At 37.7% G+C, this 19041-nt stretch overlaps 1 protein-coding gene across 7 annotated transcripts in view; it reads right to left on the bottom strand.

The window, feature by feature from the left end:
• The window catches only part of ATRX (ATRX chromatin remodeler), a 345341-nt gene extending 331218 nt beyond the window's left edge, over positions 1–14123 (bottom strand). For 3 of the 7 annotated variants that reach the window (XM_040630434.1, XM_040630447.1, XM_040630441.1), the window contains exons 1-2: positions 13833–14123; positions 6980–7067 (exon numbers count right to left, since the gene is read on the bottom strand). In XM_040630434.1, coding sequence (XP_040486368.1) covers positions 6980–7035 — 56 coding nt within the window. In that variant the 5' untranslated portion in view covers positions 7036–7067; positions 13833–14123. The remainder of the gene's footprint in view (positions 1–6979; positions 7068–13832) is intronic. The other 4 variants (XM_040630452.1, XM_040630458.1, XM_040630440.1 and 1 more) reach the window with 3 other exon arrangements.
• Positions 14124–19041: the final 4918 nt, after the last annotated feature.

The following is a 19041-nucleotide window of genomic DNA, read 5'->3' as shown; positions in this document are numbered from 1 at the left end:
GTCAATGAATTCCAAGAAGAATTAACTGAGATCTACAGTGAAACAAAATATAATTAAACTGTCAAAGCCAAGGAAAATCTCAAAATCAATGATAATTGACAAGTACAATGGATCCTCATTAAGATTAACAGTTGAACACCAGTAAAGTGAGATGACATATTTAAAGTGCTGCAAAAAGGGGCGCCTGGGTAGCACAGTTGGTTAAGCTGACTCTTGGTTTCAGCTCAGGTTATGATCTCAGGGTCCTGAGATCATGTTCCACATGGGGCTCCACACTCAGCGTGGAATCTGCTTAAGACTTTTTCTCTCCCTTTGCCCCTCCCCCTGTGCTCTCTCTCAAATTTTTAAAGATTGAGTATTAAAGTGCTGTAAAAAAAAAACCCTCATCAACCAAGAATTCTGTATCTAGCAAATACATCCTTGACAAATGAAGAAATATGCCAAAAAATCAAAAGCAGAGGAAATGCATTGCTAGTATACCTGCCCTACAAGAAATGCTAAAGGGAGACTATCAGGCTGAAATGAAACACCACCAAATTTAACCTGGAGCTATATTATAAAATAAAGAACAATGGTTAAAAGCAACCGAATTAGGTAAATACCAATGCTGCTGTTTTCTCTTTTTTTTTTTTTGATGTTACTATTCAATCTCTTTACTTCAGTTGATAATAAAAAAAAAAATCCCAAAAAGAAAAACCCAGGATCAGTGGCTTCACCAGTAAATGCTACCAAACATGTAATGAATAATTATCATCTCTCGAATTCTTCCCAAAAACAGAAGAGGAGGGAACACTTAACTCATTCTACAAGGCCAGCATTACCCTGATACCACAAAGATATCACAAAAGAAGAAAACTACAGGCCAATATCCCTTATGAATATTGATGCAAAAGTCCTAAACAAAATACTAGCTACTGATACAAAAATCTTAAACAGAATGCTAGCAAACAGAATTCAATAACACATCAAAGAATTATACAACATGACCAAGTGGGATTTATCCCAGGAATGCAAAGTGTGACAAAAATAAATCAATGTAAAATACCACATAAATAGAATAAAGGGGGGAAAATGACATAATCATCTAAGTTGACACAGAAAAATGATCTGACAAAATTCAATACCCTTTCACATTAAAAACACTCAGAGAACTAGGAAGAGAAAGGAACTTCCTCAATTGGATAAAGGGTATAAATGAAAAACCCGTAGCTGGGGCGCCTGGGTGGCTCAGTCGGCTAAGTGTCTGCCTTCAGCTCAGGTCATGATCCCGGAGTCCCGAGATCGAGCCCCACGTCGGGCTCCCTGCTCAGCAGGGAGTCTGCTTCTCCCTCTGCCCTTCACCCTGCTTGTGCTCTCTAACTCTCTTGCTCTCAAATAAACAAATAAAATCTTTAAAAAAAACATAGCTAACATCATACTTAATAGTGAAAAGACTTAAAAACTTACAACCTAAGATCAGAAACAAGACAAGTATGCCAGTTTTTTCCATTTCTATTCAACAGAAATTTAAAAAAAGAAAAAACAATCCAAACAGTAAAGGATGAAGTAGTTTGTAGAGGATATGATCTTATATACAGAAAATACTAAAGAATCCACACAAAAAAAATTAAAGATAATGAATTCAGCACAGTTCCAGGATATAAGATCAACACACAGAAAGCAGTTATATTCCTATACACCAGCAATAAACAATCCAAAGAGGATACTGAGAAAACACTTCCATTTACAACAGCATCAAAAAGAATATATAGGAATGAATTTAATCAGAGGTTCAAAACTTGTACAATGAACACTACAAAACATTGCTTAAAAGAAATAAACAATTCCAGGGTTGCCTGTCTGGCTCAGTGAGGAAAGCTTGTGACTCCTGATGTCAGGGTCATGAGTTCAAGCCCCACATAGGATGTAGAGATTACTACAAAAAATAAGCCAAAAAAAAGAAAGAAAATAAATAATTCCAATTAAATGCAATGACATCTCATGTTCTAAAAGATCTAATATTGTTGAGAGCAATACTTCCCAAAATATACAGATTCAGTGTAATCTCTATTAAAACTGCAACAGCCACTACAGCAAAAATTAAAAAGTCAATCCTAAAATTCATATGCAAATTCAAGGGACCCCAAATAGCTAAACCAATCCTGAAAAAGGACAAAGTTGGAATACTCTCACTTCCCAATTTCAAAACTTGCTACAAAGCTCAAGTAATCAAAACAGTGGGGGCGCCTGGGTGGCTCAGTCGTTGGGCATCTGCCTTTGGCTCAGGGCGTGATCCCGGGGTTCTGGGATCGGCCCCGCATGGGGCTCCCTGCTCCGCTGGGAGCCTGCTTCTTTCTCTCCCACACCCCCTGCTTGTGTTCCCTCTCTCGCTGCCTCTCTCTCTGTCAAATAAATAAATAAAATCTTTAAAAAAAAAAAGTTATCAAAACAGTGTGGTACTAGCATAAGGTTAGACAAATAGAGCCAAAAAACCCAGCAATATATCCATATATCTATAGTCAACTGATATTAGACAAGGATGCCAAGACCACTGAATGGAGAAAGAACAGTCTCTACAACAAATGGTGCTAGGAGAACTGGATATCCACATGCAAAAGAATAAAGTTGGACCCTATCTTACACCATATACAAAAATTAATTCAAGGGGGCACCTGGCTGGCTCAGTCAGTACAGCATGAGACTCCTGATTTCAGGGTTGTAAGTTCAAGCCCCACATTGGGTGTAGAAATTACTTAAGAATAAAATCTTGTGGCGCCTGGGTGGCTCAGTCAGTTAAACGTCCAACTCTTAATTTTGGCTCAGGTCATGATCTCAGGGTTGTGAGATCAAGCCCGATGTAGGGCTCCATGCTGGGTGTGGAGCCTCCTTGAGATTCTTTCTCCCCTTCTCCCTTTGCCCCTCCCTGCTCCCTCTCTAAAAATAAATAAATAAATAAATTTTAAAATTTTTAAAAATTTAAAAATTTTAAAAATCTTAATTTTTTAATTAATTCAAATTGGATCAAAGACCTACATATGAGCTAAAACTATAAATTCTTAGAAGAAAATAGGGACGCCCGGGTGGCTCAGTCAGTTAAGCATCTGCCTTTGCTCAGGTCATCATCCCAGGGTCCTGGGATCAAGTCCCGCATTGGGGCCCCTGCTCAGCAGGGAGTCTGCTCCTCCCTCCCCTCTCCCTCTATCCCTCCCCCTACTTGTGCTCTTTCTCAAATACATAAAATATTTTTAAAAAATGCAGACTTCCTGAAACCAATATTGTACTGTATGTTAACCAGAATTTAAGTAAAAATTTGAAAAGAAAAAAAAAAAGACACAATGGAGGACTAAAACCATTCCAGTCTATTTTTTTAAAATATGAAAGTATATATGCTCTAAAGCAGGTAAGAAATTACATATTCGTAATAAAGCAGTAATATTTGAATAAGGTCAGCATCCTGCCTCACTATGTTTAAATAGCTGTCTCTGTGTAATACTCTAAGTAAAAAGTAAATTGCAATAAAGGTCACCACGTTCATGTGGGCCTAATTACCAAAACCTTCAAGAAATGTTTCATCTCACCTCATACACTGATTTCTGCTTTAATAAATACAGTTCATTCCAGTTATATACCACACCCCACCCACACCGAAAGGCAGTCTTTAAATGGAGACAAGAGGCAAAGAATGTGGCAAGAGCAAGAAAGCAAAGCAAAAAGTTGTTTTTTTTAAAGATTTTATTTATTTATTTGACAGAGAGAGAGACAGCCAGCAAGAGAGGGAACACAAGCAGGGGCAGTGGGAGAGGAAGAAGCAGGCTCATAGCAGAGGAGCCTGATGTGGGGCTTGATCCCAGGACTCTGGGATCACGCCCTGAGCCGAAGGCAGACACTTAACAACTGAGCCACCCATGCACCCCGCAAAGCAAAAAGTTTTATTCCTGTTGTAAGAAAAAGGTCTTTAGGTGAGAACTGTGGTTCTCTTTCTCTGCAGAAAAAAAATACAATTTTAAGACATTTAGATTTTAGAGACAGAAAACAGCACCTGTTTCCACAATTCATCCTTCCAGTTAGGCAGGTAACCCTAGTTCCCATCCAGAATAATCAGGTTACTGTTTAGAATTCAGATGTCAGAGACAAATCATGGAATACACTAATGAGTGGGTGGCAGTATTCAGGAACACAAGTCATTTAGATTTTTTAGTATCTATTGGAATGGGGACCAAGGAGGAAGAAGTTCCCAAAAGTCATCCTTTCCTGCCTTGAAATTCCACCTTTTACTCAAGTTCATTCTACCCTATTCAAGTACTAAACTACTGTGTTCTTATACCACATATGTCAGTAGCACTCAGCTGGTACTTAGCATCTGTTACTATACTTTTAGGGGGAATGGGGGTTGAACATATATGTCTATATTCTCCTAAATATATTCCTTGTCTAAAGGACTGTTCTATCTTCTCAGTATTTCCAACAATTGGCACAGAGTAAACTCAAATGTAACCCCATGCTCAAAATATTCAAAGGCTCCCCATGTTTATAAAGTATGAAATTCCTAAGCATAGCATTCAAAGCTCTCTGCAAGATAGTTCACACAACTTTCCAATAGTACCACAACTCAGTTCAAATACGGTTCCCTTCCCCCTCTTCTACTGAATTTTTATTTTACTTCTCTTATAATAAGCAACACATTCTGCTTATAGTTCCTTGTTTAAAACTCCGTGTACTCTCTACTGGAGTGTAAGCTCCTCAAAGGAGGAAATTGGTCTGGGTCCATCTTTTTCCCATGTGGGAAGTAACAAATTGCCTTGTACAGAGGAAAAATGCTTATTAAAATGAAGATAATGTCTGCTCAGGGATTCTTTAAAAGAAGAGTGGTGATTTGATGAGCATTAAAAAAAAACAACCCTGAAAAAAAAAACACAAAACAACCCTGAAGTCATTTAGTACCCTCCAATATCCAATATCTTCTCTTCGGTATCTGAACCGAGATACTCGGTAAGCTGTGTCCAATGCATGATAGTCAGCCTTTGAAAGAAATGTATTATTTCATATACTTAACAAGTAACAGGTGCAGTCACTTTAATATGAAATATTCACTCTTGATTCTCTACTTTTAGCAGACACTCAGAATACACAATGAAAATTCATAAATAGGGTGTTTTGTGGTTTTGAATTTGGGGGGTATATGAAGAAGGTGGAAAGGTGAAAAGCAAAAAAAAAAAAAACAACAACAACAATAAAATGTGGGCAAATTCTTCCCAACTCTATAGAAATTAACTAAACCTAGCTTCAAATACCTAAATTAAATGGCAGAGAATGAGCTCATTGATAATCTTAGTATTAAAAGAAAATACATTCTAAAATATAGTAAAAGCAAAGGTATCATATGCCTCCTGATAAAATGTGCTGAGAAAGACACAACATCACTTCATAGTATTTCTAGCAAAACACATGATCACAAGGAAGTATCTGACAAACCCAAATTAACTACCCTGTTCTTCAAAAGTATGTAAGAAAAAAAAAAACAGACAGCAAGGTACAGCGCTACAGAGTAAAGAAGATTAAAGAGACATGACAATGAATTGCAATGCATGCTCCAAAACTGGATGCTAAACCGGAAAAAAAATTTTTTCTTTCACTATAAAGGACATTATGAAGCAACTGGCAAAACATGAATAAGGTCTATAGATTAGAAACAGTACTGTATGGGGGCACCTGGCTGGCTCAGTCAGTGGAGCATGCAACTTCTGATCTCAGGGTTGTGAAAGCCCCACACTGAGTGTAGAGATTGCTTAAAAATAAAATCTTAGGGCATCTGGGTGGCTCAGTCCGTTAAGCATCTGCTTTCGGCTTAGGTCATGATCTTGGGGTCCTCGGACTGAGCCCTGCATCAGGCTCCCTGTTCAATGGGGAAGCTGCTTCTCCCTCTCCCTCTGTCCCCGCCCCCCACTCATGTGTGCATGCATGCGCGCGTGCTCTAATAAAATCTTTTTTTTTAATCTTTTTAAAAAAGGAATAGTATCAATGTGAATTTCTAATTTTGCTAACTATACTGAGGCTATGTAAGAGGATATTGCTATTTTGGGGAAATACATATTGAAGTATTTGGCGGTAAAGGAGCATCATGTCTGCAATTCACTCTCAAATGACTCAATAACATAGACAGAATGATAAAATAAGTGTTAAAAATTACTGTTTGCTGAATCTGGGTGAAGGACCTGTAAGAACCTGCATATTATTTTTGCAAATTAAGTCTGAATTTGCATTTTTTAACTTTTTATTTTGAAATATAGTAAAAAGGAGATGATTATTCTTTATCTCCTTGAAGGTAGATCAGATTCATCTCCCGAGGGTACAGTTATTAAAAACATTTTTAAAAATCATTCAATAAAATACTGCATGAGATCAATGAGACACTGACTAGAAAGTTGTTCTAAGTAAATGTCTCTGGTCTCTAGATATTTTTAAAACGTTACTTATAAAAACACCAAATGTCTTTTACGGGAGTAGGACTTAGTTACTAGCCAAATGTATATTAATACAGAATTTTTTGAAGGGACACGGCTTTTATTTGTCTTGTTCACCTAAGCAGTACTTTGAACAGCTCTTGGCACATTGCAAGAATAATCAGTAATAACTAATATTTGAGTAATTAGTATGTCCCAGACAGTAATCTAAGCGCTTTGTGTCCTTTAACTCAATTAATCTTCACATAGTCCAAGAAATATTTGGTGATTGAATTAGTACTTTTTGCGGGATGACAATTATAGTCAGTTCTGAAATCATGTAACATGAGTTCCTAAAAATCACCAGATTATGCAAAATTGTGCAACAAACACCACAGGATTCATAGGGAAAATGGGGTTAGAAGCACAAGACTCAAAAAACTTTATCAGTGACACAATTTTTAAAAAGATAGAAACCTAATAAAAATGATACCACAATTTTACACAGTTTACACAAGATGATTAAGAAATACACAAACACAATAAATACAGCACTTTACCTTGAAAAAGACCTGAAGTTTGCTTGTGGAAGTACATCAGATGGGCTGCAGCTCATGAATTACTGTGAAATGATGGAAGGAGGATTATCTGAAATCGGATGGAAAATTGTAACAACAGATGTGGATGGGAGTGGTTTATAACACAAGGGGGGCACTAAGCTAGCCAACAGATGTTTTGAGGTGTGAGGTGTGTGTATGTATATGCCTGTATTTAATGCAGTTCAGTTCAGCTGGGTGTCGTTTCCTGCATTCACCCAGGGAAAACTTTCTATAAAGGACCAGATAGTAAATATTTTAGGCTTTGTGGGCCATTAGGTCTTTGTTACAACTATTCAACTCAGAGATTGTGGTACAAAAGCAGCCACAGATAATATAGACAAATGGGCTTGGGTGTGTTCCAACAGAACTTTATTCACAAGAATAGGCTACTAGTTGGTGGTCATAATTTACTGATCCCTGACCTTGCAGAAAAAATCCTGCATAAGAAAATGCAAATTTTGTCTTATGCTCAAATTGTCCCCTAATGTATCAATCTTGTTGGGACAAATACGCATATTCAAAACAAGCATTACAGCAGAACTATGTTTGGATTGCTATCATATAAACCAAAAAATAATTAATATAATTCAAATAAGCAAAATAACAAATCTAGCATTACATGAAAATAAATTACGTTGATTTTGGACTTTTTTAAATCAATCATTATCCAAAAGTCAACTGACCACTTCAAATGACCAAAATAAGAACTAAGGATAGATTCTGAACAATCACAGTCAATCAAAATCTGTGCATTAAATTCTAAACAATCTTTAAGAAAAGTGGAAAATACTTTTGACGGTTCTTCTGAACTGAAATTATCAGGCTCATTTGCAAAGGGCACATGTGGCTTTTACAAGATCAAGCCACAAAAGTTAACACACAAACTGAACTAGAAGATGAGTAAGTTCTGGACATCTAACGCATAGCATGGTGACTATAGTTAACTACACTCTATTACATACTTGAAATTTGCTAGAAAGTAGATTTTAAATGTTCTCACCATAAGAACAAAAAAATGGTTATGTGAGGTATGTGTTAATTAACCTTTTCGTGGTAAACATTTCAAAATATGTACATATATCAAATCATCATGTTGTACATCTTAAACTTACACAATGTTGTATGTCAATTATGTATCAATAAAGCTGGGGAAAAACATACTAATTGCACAATAATTATACAATATTTGTCCAGGAACTGAGTTAAAAATTCTAAGTTGACCTGCTTCCAAAGAGTAAACACTAATATACAATAATCCTTTGCTCAAGCTGCCATATCTCACATCTGGACTCCTCCAGTTTTCTTTGTCAAAACCGCATCCTTCAAGGGCCAAATTCAAATGCTTTCTCTATAAAGCCTTCCCTGGACCCCACCAGAAATATCCTCCTACTCTGAATTTAGATTTACTTACTGCAGCATTTATTACTTTATATTCTGCTTCAAAATTATTTGTGTACATGTCTAATTTCCTCTGCCATATGGTAAATAAGACTAATCTTTAGCCATACTAATCCCTCTGCACCGGCAGCCCTTTTTCACAGCCAACCCTTAACTGCTAACTCATCTTCAAGACCCAATACAGATACCATCACCTCTGTAAAACTTTCCTAGAAATCCCCCAAATTAGGCTTTCCTTCATTTCTGGTACCCAGTAAAACCAAAATACCTCTATTTTAGCACTGTTTTATACCTGCTTATTCATTTAATATCTCCCTCACTAGGTTAAGAATGCCTTAAAGATGTGGGAATCTTGTCTTATTAACCTTTGCATGCCATAGCACAGTGCCTGGCCCCTAGTTGATACTCAAGTATTTGATCAACTAATAAAGCATTCTCCCAAAATATGAAGTACAGGATATAAACACATGAACACCAGTACCATCCCAATAATTTCTTAAACAAATATTGTATAGAAAAGTCAACAAGAAAGCTGGACTATAGATCCAAGAATGGCTACTTCAAGCCAAAACTGAAAAACAAAGTCTCAAGAAACAGGATCTGAAAATAAGGACTATAGCACACAATTCACAGAATCTTTTCCCAGGCAAAAAGCACAACTGGACAGAATAAAGGTCTTTTCAGAAGTATCATCTCTAATCATAAAGGACAGAAACAGGGTCACCTGAGCGGTGCAGTAGGTTGAGCATCCGACTGTTGGTTTCAGCTCAGATTATGATCTCAGGGTCATGAGACTGAGCCCCACACTGGGCTCTGTGCTCAGCATGGAGTCTGCTTGAGACTCTCTCCCTCTCCCTCTCCCTCTCTCCCCTGCACGCTCTTGCTCTCTAAAATAAATAAATCTTTTTTAAAAAGGGCAGAAATATAATATCCTGGATATAATAATCTTTCAAAATAGAACATATCCTGAGCCACAATAATTAACAAACTTCTCAACAAAGTGTTTCCTTTCCAATGTTTGCACAAATACATGTACATTGATGACAGATGATATCAACACCTGTATCCTAACCATGTGAGTTTTAAAACAGAAAAAAGGATACACATACATGCTTCCCTTCATCACTACCCTTCTTCCTACCCCCCAAAGTGAAATAAAAAAATTATCAACATTCACATAAGCAAGACTATTTTTTTTATTTTTTTAAAACTCTACACCCAGTGTGGGGCTCAAACTCACAACAGGATCAAGAGTCACATACTCTACCAACTGAGCCAGCCAGGTGCCTCCATTTTTTCTAAATAACCTTACAGAACATCAAGTACAGGTTCATTTTGCAAATGACAAAACAGAAGCCTGGAAAGGATAAATTTGTCCAAGGTCCTACAATCAGGTAAGCAACAGAGCTATACCTAGAAAACCCAGGTGTGGCTCACAGTTCAGTGTTTATTCCTCTACACCAGCAGTTCTCAAACTTTTAATCTTAGGACCTATTTACACTCTTAAAACGGTTAAGAATTAGCAAAGACCACAAAGTGCTTTAGTTTATTGCCTTTTAAGAACCACTGTTATAACCATGTAACTGCCTCCAGAACTGCAGGCTTTATCAATATCTATAAAACTTACTACCATTTTACAGATGGAGAAATGGAGGATAAATATCCTGCATGTCAGCAATCAAGCCAATCACAAGACAAACATTAGCATACAGGTACGGAGAAGTCCTACTTAGATGCTCCTCTTACTGTCCTACTATTTTCAACATTCCTAAGAGAAGATCTAAACATCATTTTCCAGTGGCTTAAACCATTTGAACAGCTTTTGCCAATGCTCAAGAGAACATTCAAGTTCTGGAGGAAAGGACTTCATGTAAACCCAAGATTTGTCTGACACAATCCATACATTTATTCAGACTCCAAGAGTGAAACAGACACATAAATATACACAATTTCTTACAGAAAAAAATTATTTCTTACACCTATATATATAGAGAGAAATTTCTTTAAGTACTACATTTATCTTATCTCTAGAAATATAATTTATAACTGAAAGCTTATGGTCAACTATATCAAGGGTTGCCAATAATGAGAAATGGCATGATCAAAATTAAAATCACAAATGTCTTTCTTTTCACCCAATCAGCAACATAACCAAACAACTGGTATTTAAATGCTTTCAAAACGCTTTATAAAAATTGCATGTACTCCCCCTCCACAGCCTGGCTTAATACTTTCCACTTAGCGGGAATGCAAATATTTCACAGATAACATTTTTCGAAAATTAGGTTAGTAGGCAATGATTGTGAATTACTACCCTAACAGATACTTTCGAAGACATTTTCCCAGCATCTCTCCATTTAGACAACGTCTGCCTTTTAAAATTTAGGACCATGGGGCACGTAGCTGTCTCAGTTGGTGGAGCTTGTGACTCTTGATCTCAGGGTTATGAGTTTAAGCCCTACACTGGGCACAGAGCTTACTTAAAAACAAATAAATAAATTAAAAAATAAAATTTAAGACCAATAACAAGGTATACTGCTGTCAGGTTTTCAAGTCATCAGCTGCCATAACGATTAGAATGACAAGTCCCGGGGAGCCTGGGTGGCACAGTCGGTTAAGTGTCTGCCTTCAGCTCAGGTCATGATCTTGAGGTCCTGGGATCAAGCCCAGCGTCAGGCTCCCTGTTAGGCTCCCTGCTTAGTCGGGAGCCTGCTTCTCCCTCTCCCTCTGCCCCTCCTCCCCATCCATCCATGCTCTGTCTCAAATAAATAAATAAAATCTTTTAAAAAAAAGAATGGCAAGTCTGATCAAATCTCTGACCCTTATACAAAAAGAGTTTATCTGTCAATCAGAAGCTCATCTTTCATAATGATAAATATTTCAAGAAATAAGCCAATCTTATTTAAAATAAAATACATAGCAAAAGCTCCTTAAAAATAATAACAAAATCTTTTAAAGACTGAGCCACTGATTTTTCAGTGTATGATTTAGCCAGGTCATCAGTTTATTTCCCTCCCTTCTTGCCTTTTGGCTATTTTTTCACCACAGAACCACAGAAAATATATTTTTTTATAAACACTAGTAAAAATTAGAACTAATCTTTGTTCCTGTTTTTAAGTGCTCAACAAAAGTTCTGATACAAAAAAATCTGGAACTATTGTGTAAGATAAAATTAATGTACAGAATTGCTCTATTATTTCTATCTTACATTAGGAGAGAATCAAGAGTGATTCAGTATTGTGGGTACAACTCACTCAAGCACTGCCTGTCAGATTATCCTTTGACTATGATTATGATTTGAGATGAATGACACTTCAGCCTGAGACAGTTCAGAACACCCACTTGGTGTTCTTTCACAGTAAATAATCGGGGAGCATCAGACATTTTTAAATTAACATTTATATATGTGGTTCTTTACAAGGGGTTCTTCATGTAGCTTAAGACTCTCCTGGAATTAAATGTTTTCAGTTTTTCTCATTATCTCATCTGTACGTGAAAGGCAAAATATTGTAACAGCTACAAGCTCTAAGACCTACAACAAATAACCACAATAGTAGCTAACACGAACTTCTTCCATTTTAATACTTGGGCTAAATTAAAATGATCATAATCACATTAGACATGGCAGCTCAAGGGGGCATTAATGCCTTGTGGCTAAGAACGTAAATTCTGGAGTCAAAACTGGGTTCGATTCCAGCTCCACCAGTTACAAGCTGTATAGCTTTAGTCAAGCTGTTTGATCTCCCTATGCCTCAGTTTCCTCCTCAGCTGTAAAATGAGAAACGCTAAGTACCTACCCCATAGGGTTGTTTTGAGAATTAAGACTGTACAGATGAAGGTCAACAATAAGCACTCTTCAAGACCAATACAAAAAAAAAAAAAAAAAACCTGACCCTGGCATAAAATGAATGAAGTCTTCTTTTTGTGAGACGTTCAGTAAAATCTAGAGGTTATATTTACCTGTAAGGTACACCCTTCATGTAAACGAACATGAGCACCCAATAACCAGCCAACAAGTTGTACTGGGTACCTCTTACATGCCCAATACCCTATAAATAAAGGTTTATTGTATTTGGGTCAATTAACACAAATTCAGAAACCGAGGCTACAATCTTTACACAGCTAGGGATCTATAAACTAAGAACTAAAGTGTATTATTTTTTCTCAAGGGAAGGAAAAGATCTTCTATCTACTGCTTATTAATGTAGAAAAATAGGCATAAGAGGTATCACAGGCTCATTCCCAAATTCTACATGCTAGCTAAAAGCATATACCATCATAATACTTACTCAAAGGCACATTTTGCCAACTACCAATGCAATTCTGATCCATGCTCCCTGTAGTTTTCTTAATTTTGCCACTAGGCGCCAAGGATACATTTCAGAGCAGAAAATTACTTAATTCACAAGGGATGAAAAGTCAGATGCCAAACAGCCTTTGAAAAGCAAGCCAGCCACCTGTGTAAAAGTAGTATACGTTTCATATTAACCACCCATATTTTTAGACACTATCAAGAGGCAAATCAGAAGCACAAGAGAAAAACAACCTCAACCTAATAAACGTGCTTGATTGGTAGGAGGCCTGCCAGGCACAGCTTCCCTTGCAATAAATCTTACTTCCCATCGACCCACATTAACCTGCTCCTCATCCCTCAAGGAATAAATTTTTTAAAAGTAGGGTCTAATTACTTTTGCTCAAAATTTGCCCAGAAAGTGGAGAAAAATTTGAGGTCTGCCTTACCACCCATTAAAGCTTGACTTCACAAAAAGTATACTGGGGTATACCCTGCGTTAGTACCCCCTCGCCTAGAGATAAATCCAAGGATACCCTTCAGGATCTGGAGTACAGAAGGAATGTAAAAACCTAGCAAGACCCACCCGTTCATCCCCCAAAAAAGAGCTTGTCCCCAGGGGCTGCAGGAAAAAAAAATTCCGCAAAGCTGGGGTATTTCCCGTCTCCTGCTATACAAACGCCACTAACTCGTCCCAGGATCTCACATCCTCCCTCCCGCCCGCCCCTCCCCCCTCTACCCCCCCCCCACCTCCTCTCTTTCCCCACGCAGTTTCCAGGCCCAAAGATTGGGAAGAACGACCGGGATACCAAAACCGCCTCCGACTTAGGGGTCTCAATTCCACAGGCACCAAAGAATAAACTAGACGAGGCCAACTAAGCTTCACCGGTTAGGGGAGGTTGGAGGAAGCGCCCAACACGCCAGGCCGCGCCCCCCCACCCCCACCCCCGGTTAGAGCCTACCGCCGAAACTCCGAAACCCTTCTCACCTAAAGAGAAAACGATGTCTCCTTCCGCTAAGCGACACACAAGCCTAACCCACCAAGCCAAAGCTTTCCCAAACACCCTACTCAAACGGCGCATAGGCCCAGACCGCTAGGACCCGTGAGACGGGGTTGTATTTTACCTCATGGGCTCAGCAGTCATGTTTTCGCTTCAACGCCTTGTAGCTTCAACGACCGCAGGGCGCCGCTTTGCGCTCTCCGGCACCGGGTTATGACAGAAATGCAATGGACTCTTAGTCGTCACTGTAGCTGGTGCAGGATCCTCCCCACAGCTCAAAGGCCGCTACCACTGCCCCCGCCGCAGGAGCCGCGGAAACAAAGCGACGCCGCCGCCGCCGCCATTTTGTTGGGCCGAGGCTCAGGCAGAAGAATTGGCGCGTCCTCCCTCTTCCTCTTTCCGTCACCGATTGGCTACCTCCTTCCACAGCTCAGACTCTTATTGGTTACTGAAATTCACCTTCTTTGGGGGCCTGTTGCTAAGGCGGTCTACGTCATTTGATCCCCTCCACCTTTTCATAGGGGCTCCAATTCAGTCCCAATGACCTGAAAGTGCTAGTGACGTATTTTGACTTTATTCTGAAAATGTTTTTTGATCCATCGTCTTTTCCTCGACATACTGACAAAACAATAACAGTAATTCACTTTTATTTAGTGTTTACTATATACCCAGCACTATACTAATCCTTTACCCGGATTATCTCATGTAATCCCCATTCTCTTTGAGGCAGACAGACGCTTGTTAACTACATTTTCCAGATGAGGAAACCAAAACACAAAAGTCTCATAGTAGTGGAGCCAAGATTCAGACCAGACATCACACTCTTAAACACTAATCTATATGACCATCCTATATGTTTTCTTTCCTATATTTCAGGATATGATCAAGTCCTTTACTTTTCTAGCTGTTTTATTTAGACTATTCAGCATGCCAGCATGCTTACAAATATGTATATATAAGACCAACTTGAGATCTTCCTGTAATTCTTTCAATACTGAATAAACTCTAAACTGCCACCTGAAACACATACACACACCAGATGTGATGTGAAGTTAGCTTACAAACCAAACCAATCAAAATCTATTTCCTCCTCATTACAGAGGTTTGGCTGGATGATCTCTAAAAGCCTTTCCAGCTTTCATGTTCTCTAATTTAATTGTCCACTGGTAATCTCTGCAATTCACAAATTAGTTCTCTAAAGTTAAATAGTTTCTAATTTTATTTCCAAATTTCTTCTGAAATACATGTTTTAGTTCATTTCATTTGCTTTTCTTGAAATTTGCTATTGCTCCTGTTATATTTAGGTGAAAGAGTTGCTGCTTTCTACCGGAATTGCAAATGGTGAGGCTTTTTTGAATGGAACACTTTGATAATCTGATAGACACAGTCAAATTTTTCATCAAGGGGCGCCTGGGTGGCACAGCGGTTAAGCGTCTGCCTTCGGCTCAGAGCGTGATCCTGGCGTTATGGGATTGAGCCCCACATCAGGCTCCTCTGCTATGAGCCTGCTTCTTCCTCTCCCATTCCCCCTGCTTGTGTTCCCTCTCTCGCTGGCTGTCTCTATCTCTGTCGAATGAATAAATAAAATCTTTAAAAAAAAAATTTTTTTTCATCAAGAGTAGTTTGGGGGCGCCTGGGTGACTCAGTGCTCTTGATCTCCCGGTCATGAGTTTGAGCCCAAAGTTGGGTGTAGTGATTACTTAAATAAAAAAAAATTTTAAGAAGTTTATACACATTTCAAGTCATCGTTCAAATATTCAAGTACTATTGGCAACTCTAGTAACCAGCCTTCTATATCTGGTATACTGATTTTCTTCTTGTCTTCCATATGTTAAATATCACTTAAACATACAATTTAAAGAATCTATATTTTCCTCCTTGGTAAATGCAGTTAACTTGAAAGGAGATACACTCCATTATAAGACAGCACACAACTTTTAAACTAGCTCTTGGTGACAAGACTTTTTAACACTAAGCAGGTGTAACATGACAAATTCCACAGAGAAATACCTTAATAACAAAATTATAATCACAAAATTTCTAAAATATACAACTCACTCTATTCATGAATCATAAGAGCATTGCTTTGCTATTAAAAGATGACTAACAAAGTTTTACTGATCTAGCTGTATCACTGTAAGTAGCTGATTTTCAATGAGTTTCCTTCAGCCATATTTTAGAAGAAATTCGGTGGTACACATCTCTCACATTTTTCATCACATTGCCACAGAAATCAACATAGAACCCTTTCTTGGACTCGACCATAATGTGTAATTTGTGAATTTGCTTGGAAGACAGACAAGGTAGATTACCTTTAAGAGAGCAAGTTGGATGAGAAAATAGATACTCTCATAATTTTTAATAAACATCATTGCAAATTCTATTTTATGTCAAAATCACACTGTTTTGGCAATATCAATTAAATTTTTAAATGCGCATATCCTGTAATCCAGGAATTTAACTTGTAGGAATTTATCCAACAGTTATATCCTACATGGGAAAAATGAGATATCCACAAGGCTATAGTTAAATGAATTATGTTATCCATGCAACAAAATACCATATAGCTACTTAAAATAAAAACTTTTTCAAAAACCAGTTGTGTTTCTATGCACTAAAAATGAACAATCTAAAAAGTACGGTAAGATAACAATCCCATTTACTATAGCACCAAAAAGTACAAATTATTAGAAATAAACTTAACCAAGTTGGTGAAAGACTTGTTCTCTGAAATCTACAAAATATTGCTAACAGAAATAAAAAAAAAATACAAATGAATGGAAAGACATCTCATTCCCATGTATTGCTGGAAAACTTAATGTTAAATTGTTTCTACTAGCCAAAAGGACCTAGATTCAATAAATCCCTATCAAAATCCCAATGGCATTTTTTGAAGAATTAGACCAAAAAAATCCTAAAATTCACTTGAAAGTTCAAGGGACCCTGAATAACCAATACAATCTTCAAAAAGAGGAGCAAAGTTGGGGAACACATATTTCCTGATTTCAAAACATACTGTAAAGCAACAGTAAGAAAGACAGTGTGCTATTGCAAAGATATGTATGTGTATATATATATGATATAAATATGATATATATGATATAAATATGATATATATATCATATATATGATACAAAAACCCTTGCAGATAAGGCCAAATGATTTTCAACAAGGTTGCCAAGACTACACAATGAGGAAAAGACAGTCTTTTTAACAAATGGTGCTGGGAAAATTGGATATCCACTTTCGAAAGAGTGAAGTTAGACCCTTAACTCACAGCATATACAAAAATTACCTAATATGTATTAAAGACCTAAACCTATAAAATTCCTAGAAGAAAACATAAGGGAAACACTTCAGGACATTGGATTTGGCAATAGTTTCTTGGATGTGCACCAAAAGCATAGGCAACAAAAGTAAAACAGACAAATTTGACTCTACCAAATTTTAAAATTTCTGCACTTCAAAGGAGACTATAAACAGAGTGAAAAGGCAACCTATGGAATGGGAGAAAATATTTGCAAATTATATATCTGATAAGGAGTTAATATCCAGAAAATATAAGGAACATCTTTGACTCAACAACAACAAACAAATACCTTCATTAAAAAATGGGCAAAGTCAGGGACCACTCACAATGTGAATGATACAAATCACTAAAGTATTACCTTCAGTTACAGAAATACAGCATTTACACTGAATATTTTTTAAATCCCATTTTATCTTTTTAAAGATTTCTTTATTTACAAGAAAGAGAGAGCGTGTGTGAGGCGGGAGGGCCAAAGGGAGAGACTCTCAAGCAGGCCCCCAGCTGAGCGCAGAGTACCCCCAATGCAGGGCTCAATCCCACAACCCATGAGATCATAACCTGAGCTAAAAACAAGAGTTGGTCACTTAACCGACTGAGTCACCCAGGCACCCCCTAAAATGCCATTTTAAAGAAAAGGTGCTATTAGGGCAAAAAGTCCTGGATGAGACATCCAAAGACATGAAGATTAATTATCTTCAGGTGATATGTCTGAGTGATTTTTTTTCCTGTTTTCTATTTTTCCATTTTCTCCGAATTTCCTACAATGAGAATATATCATAAAGTTGATGGGAGAAAGTTAAATAATTTTAATTGCTGTAAGCAACAACAGAACTATCCATTTTCTGCTAGCAAATATGAATTCGAGTTGCAATTATGCCAACATAAACCCTAGCTCGATATCATTTTATTTTTTTTAAAGATTTTATTTGTTTATTTGAGAGAGAGAGTGAGAGAGAGACGGAGACAGAACACAAGAAGGGGGTGGGAAGAGGGAGAAGCAGGCTCCTCACTGAGCAGGGAGCTGGATGTGGGGCGCCCTAGGAAAGCACTTTTTAAAATAATACTGAGCTGAGGAGCCTGGGTGGCTCAGTCGATTAAGCCTCTGCCTTTCAGTTCAGGTCATGCTGCCAGGGTGCTGGGGTAGAGTCCCACATCCAGCTCCCTGCTCAGTGAGAAGCCTGCCTCTCCCTCTGCCTGCTACTCACCCTGCTTGTGCTCTCTCTTTTTCTCTCTCAAAGAAATAAAATCTTTTTTTTTTTAAAAGTGCTTTCCCCAAATTCTAATACTATGATTAAGCTTTCTGAGCTTTCTACCTTAAACCTTAGTAGTGTGTTTTTCATAAATGCCCTTTTATCAGATTGAGAAAGATCCCTTTTATACCTAGTTTTCCGAGTGTTTTTATCATAAATGGGTATGAATTTTGTCAAACGCTTTTTCCGCATCAGTTGAGATGATGATGTGTTATTTTTCTTTCATTCTATTAATGTGGTGCATGACATTGATTTAGTTTTGTATCACCATTGCATTTCTGGGCTAAATCCCACTTGGTCATAGTGTATAATCCTTTTAATATGCTGCTGCATTTGATTTGATAGTATTTTTTAAAGATTTTATTTATTGTGCTCACTTTGGCAGCACATTCTAAAGATTTTATTTATTTATTTATTTATTTATTTATTTATTTATTTGAGAGAAAGAAGGAGAGAGAGAGCACAAACAGGGGGAGCTGCAGGCAGAGGGAGAGGGAGAAGCAGACTCCCCACTGAGCAGGGAGCCCGACGCAGGGCTCCATCCCAGCACCCTGGGATCATGACCTGAGCTGAAGGCAGGCACTTAACCGACTGAGCCACCCATCTATCAAAAACCTGGAAGGTGACTCAATCTTACTTTTTATAGGTGTTTCAGATTTCCTTTTTTTAAATTAATTTATTTATTTGAGGGAGAGAGACACGCATGCAGAGAGGGGAGGAGCAGAGGGAGAGAGAGTCTTAAGCAGACTCCCTATGTGGAGCCTGATATGAGG

Source organism: Ursus maritimus (assembly GCF_017311325.1).
Source record: "Ursus maritimus isolate PB19 chromosome X unlocalized genomic scaffold, ASM1731132v1 scaffold_X1, whole genome shotgun sequence".
NCBI classification, from domain to species: Eukaryota; Metazoa; Chordata; class Mammalia; order Carnivora; family Ursidae; genus Ursus; species Ursus maritimus.
The sequence above is the reverse complement of the archived record's forward strand: the minus strand, read 5'-3'. Positions and strand labels throughout refer to the sequence as shown.